At 39.0% G+C, this 12,319-nt stretch overlaps 1 protein-coding gene across 1 annotated transcript in view; it reads right to left on the bottom strand.

Annotated features, from left to right (window-relative positions):
- The window catches only part of LOC135696830 (GATA-binding factor 3-like), an 82,820-nt gene that overhangs the window by 18,819 nt on the left and 51,682 nt on the right, over positions 1-12,319 (bottom strand). Inside the window, exons 3-4 of the mRNA XM_065216346.1 lie at positions 10,120-10,271; positions 9,069-9,203 (exon numbers count right to left, since the gene is read on the bottom strand). Coding sequence (XP_065072418.1) covers positions 9,069-9,203; positions 10,120-10,271 — 287 coding nt within the window. The remainder of the gene's footprint in view (positions 1-9,068; positions 9,204-10,119; positions 10,272-12,319) is intronic.

Below are 12,319 nucleotides of genomic sequence, written 5' to 3'. Positions count from 1 at the left end.
AAATAATTGACCAAATACTGACTTACTGACTAGTTGTAAAAAAGTGACCTTAGAGAAAAAAGTAGTCCTTCTGATGACACAAATGTTGGATGCTTTAGTCTTATTAAATAAGAATCTCATAAACACTAATGTGGGATACAGTGTTGTGAAAATATCAAAAGATCTAATCTCACCAATGTGCATAATCTCATTTGAGTATCGTAGACCAAAAACTCAACACGCAAACAACAGCAGATGATATTACAAGCTGTGATACGGTTGCTATGATATCATGCTAACAAAACTCCACTCACCAAACTGTGTTGAGTTTGAGCTTTGTACATCCGAAAACGAAACGAAACTTCCATCACTGCTGGCAGCAGTAACTTCGTGTCTGCCATCTGTGAAGCGTAAAGAAAGATAGCAAACTACGCTTTCTCTTTCTAAGAAAACGATGGGCAAAGGAATCATTTTTGTGGTAAGTCAACTCGTGGCTACAATTTTACATGTTCTGAATAGTCTCGCAATATCAAAGGAGCTTGTAAAAACAATATCATGCTTGATATTTTATTCCAATATCATGCGTGATATTGGGAGCCCTTGAGAGCGAAACAAAATCATTTGAGTGAGGATTATGCCATCACTGGTGGGATATGAACCTCTAAGCGAACGATTCAATAGAAAGTTTATTGTTAATTTAACTGGAAAACCGGGAATCCTGAGGGATGTTTAATTTTCCTGAAAATACCTGGAAGTCTCAGGAATTAAATGATTTTCTTACTAAGGAAATTTTAAAGAAAAGAATGCATAATAAAAAAACAAAGTCAATTTTCCTCGTTAATTTCATTAACGCATGCAACTTTATAGATCCAGAGTGGATTCAGGCAAAGACATCATTTCAAGAAGATTGGCAACTTTGCCAGACTCCAAGCGACAGATACAGTACACGGAGATGAAAAAGTACCCAAAATTAGGTACTTTTCCCTCAATTCCGGGGTTCAGCCCAATAATCCAAATTTGAGTAAATCACATATAGGGGAATTTACGTATTCTCGGCAACCTAAGCAGCGATCATCTTTCTATAGCTTTTTTTCGCTCAGGAACGCACACATATGCAGCATTGGTTTGTTTACAATCTTTTGCTGTCAGTTGCTCTAACAATTTCAGTCGAATCAATTGTCAAAAACTGTTTTGAAACACTTTTACCAAGCTCCAAACTTCTCTAGTGAGAGCGACTATTGTGGGCAACAGCTTTTTATTCGGCAACCTTTCTACTTGAGCTTCGTGTTAAACAGCTGAGCTTTCATCGGCAACTTGAAATCAGCAGCATTTTGTAGTTCGTGTGTTTCATTTCAAGAAAACCCTGCTAGATTGCTTTTTCTCAGTGATAAAAATATAATCAAATTGAAGCTGGAAGCCTAAAGAATGGTTTGAATGCATTCAGGGAAGTGTTTACGTGAGAAAATCCAATGAAATAAGCGATTCAATTTGGGTTGTCGAAAATAGTCTGTCATGCCGAAGCCGTCATTTTCCCTAGTAGTTTCCATTTAACACCAGCAAAAAAAATACCTACTCTTAAGTATATTCTACCCAGAATTAAGTTTAATTCACGTACATTTGAGAATATGGCAGATGAAAGAGTTGCCAGTCTTCTTGATATGTTGTCTTTGATTAAGGCTAAGTAGATTTCAAGAAACACAGAATTGAATTCAAAGCGAATTTAAATGAAAACTCACAGGAATTTCAGAATTTGTTAACTTCAGACGAAAATTCCAAGGGATTGTGCGAGAATCCGGAGCATTAGTCATTGAACATTTCTGGAGAATTCTCAAAGGGTGAGGGGGATGCTAAAAACAGGATTACAATTAAATCTGCAGATAACTCCAGGAGAGAGCCGGCGCCGGTGGTGTTGTGGTAAGCGTGACTGCTTTCTAACACCCCAATGGGTCTGGGTTCAATCCCAGCCGAGGTCGGTGGGGTTTTCCTGAGGCATAAAAATCTCTGGTCATGTCTTCCTTCGGAAGGGAAGTAAAGCCGTTAGTCTCGGCCCATGCGTGTTGTGAATGGGTACGATATCCTACGCAGGTGTGGAAGCTGCCTTCCTGCACATTCGATTGTCGTCAATGGATGGCAATCGATGTCCGTCGATGATTGGCACTAGATTGCGGAACAGAGACTGACGTTAAATAAAGGAAAGAAACTCCAGGAGATCTTCAAAGGAATTCTGAAATTAATTACCTCAGCGTGATTACCTCTCACCCCAGCAGGCCTGGGTTCAATCCCAGTCGGCGTCGCCGGAATGTTCTGAGCAGTGCGCAAAACAGTCAGGTTCATTGAGTCCTTTTGATATGAATATGAACTGCCATCTGCCTCATCATTCACTGCCTCGTGAGAGTCTGAATGATTGAGAGGTACACGCTTATTCTCGTTAACTCAAAATTGAGTCGAATGTACTCATCTCAGCGGCAAGTAGGGCTACTCAAAATTGAGTAGCCTTATGTTGACTCACTTTTGAGTAAACGACGTTCTCACATAGACTGAGTCAAATCCACTCGGCTGAATTTTCAGTTGCGGGGAGGGTTTTTGTTTTGATTTTTTTTCAAGAACATGGAAATTGCCTGCTCCGGATTCATTCTACCGGAGCAGAAACTGGTTCAAAACCGTTTCCTTAAGCAATTCGTACTTACCTGAAGGCATTTCAGTCGGTTTTAAGTAACATTCCCTATGAGGTTTCCTCCGACATGACTGGCATTTTTTCCAAGTCCAGAATTTTGCTGACTGAGTGGCTTTTACTCAGTTTGACATTTCTCGTTTACTCAATTTTTGACAACTCGATACATCGGACGAAAGTGAGTACGATCGACTCACCTGGTGAGTAAGCAGAAGTTAGCGTGTAAACTAGTCACTGACAGCCGAGCACTCAGTCAGTAGCTCAGTCAACACGTTTATTCTGCCGTGATGGTACCCAATATTTGTTTTGAATGACTGAGAGTACATTTTCTATGGAAAACTGAATGTGTTTGTTGGCTCTTTTAAGGTCGGTGCACAATGTATACGTTTTCGGGTTTTTTGACAGATAATGCATGGGCTAACTGTCAAAAAACCTGAAAACGTATCTATTGGGCGCCGGCCTTTATTGCCTCGTCCTTTACCGTTTGATACAAACGGTCTGCACACAGCAATGGATTGAATAGTGCAGTGCTTTCACAGTCAGCCTAGGCAGTCAATAATTTTACGCTCTGGTTCTGAGGCAGAACATCTTTGATCATGCCTTCCTTCGGAAGGGAAGTAAAGCCGTTGGTCCCCGGTTCAAGAGTTGATGGGTCGATAGGTAGGGTCCAGGTGTGGGAGCTGCCTCCCATGCGTCGGTAGCATTGGTGCTCAGCACGGAAAACAAGATCGACGGAAAACAAATCAAGGAAAAAAGAGTTTGCCAAACAAATCATAAAGAGAAATCTAAGGAATTTGTGAGGAGAAATGTAAATGACTTCTTATGAGACTTTCAATGGAAGTAGAATTCAGATAGATTCGAAAGAAAATCTAAAATTAATTCAATGAAAATTCTGAGAATCTTTCCAGAGGGTTTCTTACAGAGGAGAACAAGGTAATTCCGAGGAAAATCCAAAGATAATTTAATTCTGAGGATAGTTCCAACGCAATTTCGAAGAATATTTTCAGTGGAATTGCGAAGTATTCTAAGGGTATTATAGTGATATTTTCTTTTAGAGGATTTAGAGTGAATTTCTAGAATAATTCCATGAGAGTTTCGTCATCATCAGAGTAATCCTTATCCAGTTTCCGCCATAGGCACGTTTACTCAAAGTTGAGTAAAAAAATGTTTACTCATTTTTGGGTAACTTCTCTTTTGGTTGGACTGAGTGCCGATTAAAATCACTTCCAAGTTCCATAAAGTTCAAATAAAGTTCCGACAGAACTTTCAAGCCACATGAAGCCATCCGCACAAGTCTTTATTAGTAACAAAATTTAATGTACGTAAATATGAAATGATCAGTGGCCCGAATAAATCATAATTCTTATATTTATGCAACATAAAAAAAAGTAATTTCCTGGATTCAACCCCGTGTATTCGGCATGCGATCTACGATTGCTAACCACTGCACCACAAATGTGATGGAATTCCATGAGGGAAAACACCAATTTAAAATTCATCAAGGTGTTGTGTTTCGTATTCAAGTCAGTCAGCTGGCACTGAAAACTCCAACAGTAGGCGGGACAACAGCTCACTTTATTATATCTCAGATGACGCAGCGGTTCGTGCTGGGGCTCTCGCGCAGAAGGACTGGCTTTAATTCTTCAAACAGCTCCAATTCTACTACTAATGCTGATAAATCAATACACATTAATACCTGCCTTTAGAAATAACTTTCATAAAAGTTGCGAACTAAATATAGTGCTCAATTGTTGTAAAGGACAAAAAACTTTTTTAATTTATTTTCTAAAAGTTCCGTTCAAGTTCCGCCAGAGGCTGCTTAGAATGCTCTTCAATTATGGTACCGGAACTTTCAAGTTCTTATAACGACTTAAAAATTAGGCTGCTTAGATTTTTATAGACCACGTCCAACCAAGCTGCTTAAGCCATAAATAGCTTTTTATCAGAACTTTTGGTTACTTGGGTGATTTTCGGCTCCAAAATGAGTAGCCTCAAAATAGCGTATAGGTCACTCATATAACCAAAGGCGTATTAAGGGGGGGGGGGGGCAACATGGAGAATTAGGATAGACGCCGATTAGCTGAACATCATTATACCGATCGCTATTACTAGGTCCATCGTCGTTTAACCGAAACTGAATTTTCAGTCAAACTTCGGCATTTGACATCGGCATTTGACATCGGTATTTTATAAATTTGTATAAAAATACAACATGTTTATTGATAATGTATCCAGGGTGCCAGAACCTTTCAAAACTCTAGGGATTGTCTTCAATTCCTTGTGTTTTTTTCAATCGTATTAAAATTAAGTTAGTGTAGTCTTGCAATCCTCTGATTTTCCACTCCTGGATCTTTTTCATTTCCCTAAAAACCCCTCACAACATATTAATTTGACGTAGGACTACGTCTGTGTTTTCTATATGAGGGTACAGTTTGTGAAAACCGAAAGGGAACATGTAACAAAATTATGAAAGATTTTGAACGTTAATAACTCAGCTGCCATTTCGATCAGAAATATTTCTAAGCATCACAACAAATTTGAGACTTTATCATTTTTTCTAAATGTCACTATTGAAAATTGCACGAATTTGCAACTGTTGCTATCAGTATTGGGAAAATATCAAAAAATGAAATCTCACCAACGCGCAAGATCACGCTTGATTTTCATAGACAAAAATCAACAAGCAAACAACTGCGGTTGATTATCCAAGCTGTGATATCGCAGCTCGGAATGTCAAGCTAACAAAACTCACCAACTGCAAATCTCACCTAACTGTGGTGAAATTGAGTTTAATGATTTTGCCTTTACACCCGAATGCAACCGAAACTTCCATAACGGCTGGCAGCAGTCCCTTTCGCGTCTGCCATCGGTGAAGATTAAAAAAACGAAAGCAAACTATGCTTTCTCTTTCTTAGAAAACAATGTGCAATGGAATCATTATTGTGTCGAGTCAACTCTCAGCTTGATGTTTGCACGTTGTGAATAGTCTCGCAATATCAAAGGAGCTTGTAAAATAAATATCAAGCATGATGTTTTGTTCCAATATCATGAGAGCGGAAAAATATCAATTGATTTCTGATTTTGCCAACACTGGTTGCTATGATAATTAAAATTATCACCGATTGCCTGCGAAAAACGATTTCCCTAACACAGATTTCAAAGTTGAATTCCGTCCGGTCTCCCCAAACGGTGTTTAATCAATCACCGCGTGAGTGATGTGATGATGTTCTCCAATACACAACGAAAGGCTCCCCGCAAGCAGCTAACTTTCAAGGCTGGCCTCAACCGCTGATCGGATTCAGTTCCAATCACCATGTGTGGTGGTGTCCTGTCGTCCGCATCATCATCAGCAGTAGCAGTAGCAGTGTGTTCGGCGCGTGGCGTTGAACATTGTTCTCCAGTACACAACTAAAGGCTGCCTGCAAGCAGCGAGCTGCAGCCCACATGGGAATCCATAGAAGGAGGAAGAAGCCGCACCGCTATATATCGGAATCAGTAGCTCTTCGTGAGACGCTGTTGGCCATCTATGCCTAGCGCGTTACCCTCATTCCAAACAACATACAGCTCAACAGCCTCATCTGTATTTAATACCATAATGATGGTGGTTACTCAACCATCACGACAAAACGATTCTTTTCAGGTCCACCATAAATTTGTAGAAGAGCATGTTTTGGACATTTGTCAAGGTCATCAATCAGATGTCAGTTCCCATATCAAGATAGAGCTTGAATTAGGGCGTAACAACTTTGGTAAACAATGACTTCTTTCGATGATGTCTTGAAAGTCAAGACTCGCCCACGCAAAGCAACATCACCATCAAGTAGGGTAAGACATCCGTTGGTTTGCGTGGGTGTGCCTTGAATTTCCAAAAATCGTCGAGAGAAGTCATTCTTTACAAAAGCTGTAACGCCTAATTCCAGCTCTATATAGATATGTTTAAATCTAACACACCATGTACATTAAGGCCACATTGGGGGTGCAATTTCAAAAACCAAAGTCGGTCGCGGCATGAAAGCGATTTCCCTAGCACAGATTTCAAAGTTGAATTCCATCCGGTCTCACAAAACGGTGTTTATTCAATCACCGCGTGGTGAGTGGTGGGGTTCTCCAGTACGCGACGAATGGCTGCCTGCAAGTAGCGAGCTGCAGCCCACATGAGCATCCATAGAAGGAGGGATAAGCCGCACTGCTTTTGAGTAGAATCAGTAGCTCTTCGTGAGTTGCTGTGGGCCGTCTATGTCAATCGCCTCATACAAAGGAGTATTAACAGAGAGAATCCCGCTCTAATTCCTATTCTTACACAAAACACAAGCTCCAGCTGCAGTTAACAAATAAGATTTATTATATAAGACCACGTAGTCCTACGTCACCATTGCGTACAACCCCATAGGGCTGTCCTTTGTAATTTTTAATTTTCCCAAGAATTTTCTTTGTAACAAGTTTCCGGTTATCTCATTCAAATTATTGATACAGATGACGGGTATCATGCTCAATAACATTAGGAAGAAAACCAGAATTAAAAATTAACCAGGGTGGAAAAGCGATAAATTGGTTTTAACAATTGGTTAAGGAATCTAAAGCTTACGAACTCATGTTTTGCTCGATATCTGAATTTTATTTTCTCCAGACGGTGAAAGATTTTTTTAAATTCGGAGTCTAATATAATTTTTAATTTTTTCTGCTTCGGTAAATGTTGAGCATTTCCAACATATTTTTTTTTAACCAAGACTTATAAAAGGATCATAACCTTGCAATAGTAGTCCGTTTAATGTTGTCCATATTTATTAAAATTTTCGACAGTAATTATAAAGATGTTGCGCGTTTTTTGCAGGAACAGGATTTTAATATTCTACAATTTGTGAACGTTTAATACTTAAAGATTTCTTATTTTATCGAAGACATTCTCAATTCCTCGTCTCATCTTAACATCTTTAACAACTTAAAAAAATATGTTTGAAAACTTAGTCTTGGTAGAGATGTACTATTTTATTCGATAACAGTTTTTCAATAATCATTATTAACTTGAACATTTGTAAGAAACATTTGATTTTAGATTTTTCTTAAAGTATGGGCTAGCATTAGATAAAATGATTAGTTTCAGACCATCCTGGAGTAAAGCTCACAAAAGTCGCAAAAACCGACAATTTTATTTTGTTTTCCACCCAATTGTGAAAATTTAAAAAAATATATATTCACAAGTAAAATTTCTGACACACTAGAAGTAGTTTGGATTCTAATTAGAATTCCCTTCAAACTTTCACCATCTACTGAATTTTTTGAAATTAACTCTACGTTATTTTTGGTATTCTCATGAAATCTAGCACTTCAGTTTATTCTATGTATAAAATTCTCTTGTTATATTCATTACAATTCCTTTGAAATTTCTTCAGATTTACCTATAAGCATTTTTCAGAAAACTTTTGAAATTTGCTATTGAAGTTTGCTACTAATTTTCTTGAAACTTTCCTCAGAACACTCCTGAAATTTTCATCAGAACTTTGTTAAAATTCTTGTCTTCAAAATTCCCTAATATTTATTAACAACCCATTGAAATAATCTCTCGAGTTAAAAATTTCTTTAGAATTCTAGCCAACATTGTCAATCTTTGAAGTGCTAAACCGCTAATTATTAGAACTTTGAAAATATTTCATTATGTCAGATTATTGGGAAAGTTTTAGAATCAGTTGGAGTTTCATAGAAGAGAAAAAAAATAAAAGTTACAAATTGGATTTAAAGAACAAAACATTTTAAAATTTTAAAATCTGAATAATAATTCTCAGTCCTTGAACAAAACCCAAGAATCATGAGAATTTTGGTAGCCTGTAATTATCAAGAAAAACAAAATATTGCTGCTTTTTTCGAGTTTACGGAAATAATGGAACGAACTGAATTCTGATTCGGAAACTTAAACAAATGTGGAAGAAAACCATTGAAAAAAAAAGTTGACAAAAGCTAGTTAAACAAAAAATTTAACTTCTTTCTTAGATCCATAGGCCAACATTAAAGCCATTTCCCCTACTTAGGAAGGTTGCACCAAGTTGTTAGTAGTGATGAGATTAAAACTGACAGCTTTCATTAATCCATTAACGAACTGTAAAAGCGCTCGATGCATATTAATTTAAGACTCAGCTTTAGTTGCAGTAAAATCGCTATAAATCAGGAATCCAATTAATCTTCCCGCACGGCAAACACCTATTCCGCAAAATAGTTGTTTTGAATCGCCCAAATCAAGTCCTAACTTTACTTAAACTCCAGCAGCTGACCTTCCGATCAAATCCGCTGATGGCGAAACATTTTAGAGGACGCGCTGCCACAGCACACTTCCCACCGAGCCGAACCAGCTCCTCCCGGTGGAATCGTTTTACGCAAAAGAATGCAACTACATACATTTATAGGAAGGTCGGTTAGGTATACTCACATTATGCAACTTGTAGTACAGTCCACAGGCATTGCAAACTGGTTCTCCGCTTTGGTTCCTCCTCCACAGCGAGGTGGTTGTGGTTTTGCAGTTGGCGCACGATGTTCCCGCCCGCCGGGCAGCACTCTGCTGGGACTGGATCGAGAGGGAAAGAAGAACAAGAAACAGACAAGTGAGACAATTTTAATTACATTTTGGACGCGCTATAAAAGTGCAGTGCTTTGTTTTGAGCGGGTTCGTTCAAGTACATGCTCACCGTCGTCATCGTCGTTGTCAAGACTTCCCCAACTTTCCAATTCACACAGATACACGTTCCGTTTTTTCGGGGGGAAAAACGCAGCATCTCGTGTCAAGTGGTGGTTTTCTGATCGAAAATCACGTAAAGTCTGGGATGGGAACACGTTCGATGAAATATTTCTCACACTTTCAGAGCCACTCGCCCCCAAACCGCGGCTGCATGATCTCGTGCTTCATACATTTTACGCTTTTTCGCACAAATATGCTAAGCCTCAAGAAGCGGTAACGAGCCCTCTCTTCTTTACAAGTATTATAGCTTGTGCAAAGAGTGAGAAGAGGCAGTAGGCATCTCGCCCCGCCACAATAACAATAATAATAACAATAATCGACCCACCAAAACAACGCAACAACGACGACGTCCGCCCCTACAAATCGGAACGCGATTGCCGCGTGTCCCGTCGTCTCTCGTTCGTCCTTTGCAAGATCATCGATCGGGGCGTCGTCGTCGAGCAGCGTTCCAAAATCTCATAATCCGCATGGTTGTTGGCAAAAGGGGGCTAAACCTTGTTAAATTTGATACTGTTGCAATAGCAACGACAACAACAACACACACGGCAATTCGTTAGCTAAAGGGCACGTACGAATCGACTTCCCATTCGGAAGGATGCGTTCGGTGCGAAAAAATGACTGCGCACATTGGAGTTTGGACACATTTTCCCATATATGTAGTACGGTGAGGAGGATTCACTGGGTTCTTGAACATGCACTTGAATGGTTTTCCCACACATTGGATAGCATTTTGAGCGATACTTACGGTAACTGGTTTCCGCTTGGGCTTGATCAACGGCCGGTTCTGGCCGTTCATCTTGTAGTACAGCCCGCAGGCATTGCACAGGTAGTGACCGGTGGCGTCCCGCCGCCATAGGGGCGTTGAGGTTGCACCACAGTTGACGCACTCTCGGCCTTCTGTGGATTGGAAACAGGAAACAGTGTGGCGTTAGAAATGGGGGGTAAAAATTGCACAATTTGATAACGCCAAGGTTGACTTGGCGGGTATTTATTACTGGTATTACTGGCTGCGAGTGCGACCAGATGTGCTAGGTATGTCTTCACGTCCAGCTATTTGAAGGTTAATGGATTTGACTGATAGGATCACACCAATACCGGAGAGTGCAATAGCCGGTGGCACTCGAATTGTGTAAAATCGTGGGAAAGCAAACTGGGAAAAAATTATGCTTTCTAAGTTCGTTGTCAAAAATGTTCAATGTTTATGATAAAACTAGGGTTCGGAAAATCGAAAAATTACGTGAAACATGAGTTGAAACGGTTGCGCATACGAGGTTATACTGATGGACATTTTTGTGATTCATTTTTTCACTCAACGCTCGGTAATTGAAAAATGTTGAATTTACATCTAGCGAAATAGATTTCATTTGTCAAACAAGTTGTGAAATGCATTTGAAGTGCATTTGACTTTTCTTGACATTTTGATGTTTGCGCAATTTTGACTGATATGCGCTCTTCAAGCGAAACTTGTTATAGTTGCTGGACTTCCTGTTAAAAGGCAGTTTAGTAGTGTGGTAAATCGACCGACTTTTGCCTGCTGAAGCTTAATCATGTTCAGTCATGTGTTTGTTTTTCAAGCTTTTCATCGAAGTATATACAGGGTGACTGGTAATTCGTGTTACACCCTAAAGGAGGTGAAAGTAACGGGTGTTCAATAAAAAATGAGAATGATTTCAGTGCCGTCCAGCGCTCTTGTGAGAGCATCGCGACTATGTTGCGTCGCACGGCTGACGAGGGCCCCTTCGTCAATGAAGTTTTTTTGAAGAATAAACATTATGTTTTTAATAAAAAATACTGAATTCGTTGAAACAATTTTTTTTTACTAGCTGTATGACTGAAAAAATTTTCATTTTTTATTGAACACCCATTAGACCACATTTGCAGCAAAAAAAAGTATTGTAAGGTAGGTCGAAAAATCATTCCTTATCAATTTATTGCTCTATGATGAAATGATGATGATGGTCTCACCTCTTACCCCTACAAAGGTTTGAGCTGGACGAGCTATCTTTAAGATAATTAAATATAAACATTTTAACCAGGTTTGCAAACAAAATCGAGCAGGTTACAATTACAGATATAAATGTCCTGTTAAATATGCTATAGGCATCAATCAAAAACATTCAAAGGTGTAACTAGTTATCAAGAGTCCAAGTATAGTCCTCGACAATACTTCCATTTACACGTGACCTGGGATTTACACGTTTAAGCTTCCGCAGTGCCAGGACTATATCCGAGGAAACGACTACCAGCCAACCCTTTACTAATTCAAAGCTTTTGCCACAATTTCCACGTAGGGTAAACGCTCCTATAGTTGCGGTACGTTAGAAGCGTTAGGTTCCTATAGTTGTGTATGGAGACTGCATACACAACTATAGGAACCTAACGCTTCTAACGTACCGCAACTATAGGAGCGTTTCCCCTATTAGTCATTTATACCTGTATTCCGCGCGCGAGGCTCAAACCACTGTAGACAACTCAAAGCTATTTTTACTATTCCTACTACAAAATCAAAAAAACTAAAAATCCATCATCACCATCGAGGCAAACAATGTAGTTTATTGTATATGCTACACAAATTACTAAAATGTATTTATGACAGTCTCCATACAAATAATCCATTAGAGATAACATTGTCAAGATACATGATTTATCCATTCATAAAAATTTAACTGCTCAATAAACAGCTTTTACATGAAATGCAGCTTCTCTTAAATTCTGTAAGTGTAGTTGCACGCTTGATGTGTCGAGGCATTGAATTGAAAACATTTATACCTTTGAAAAATAATGAATTTTGCATTATTCAAAAGATGTGGTGTTCTTACTTCATCCGCGTTTCTAGTGTTATATCTATGAAAATCACTTCCTCTTTCAATCCGATTACACAAATATCGAGGCAGCAAACCGTTAACTACTTCAAAAATGAACACCATAGTCAAAAACACAATTCT

The sequence above is a fragment of the Ochlerotatus camptorhynchus genome, unplaced genomic scaffold (genome assembly GCF_037179485.1).
Source record: "Ochlerotatus camptorhynchus isolate MF236.1 unplaced genomic scaffold, CSIRO-AGI_Acam_v1.1 ptg000062l, whole genome shotgun sequence".
In the NCBI taxonomy this organism is placed as follows: domain Eukaryota; kingdom Metazoa; phylum Arthropoda; class Insecta; order Diptera; family Culicidae; genus Ochlerotatus; species Ochlerotatus camptorhynchus.
Note: the sequence above shows the minus strand (reverse complement) of the source record. Positions and strands in the feature narration are given on the sequence as shown.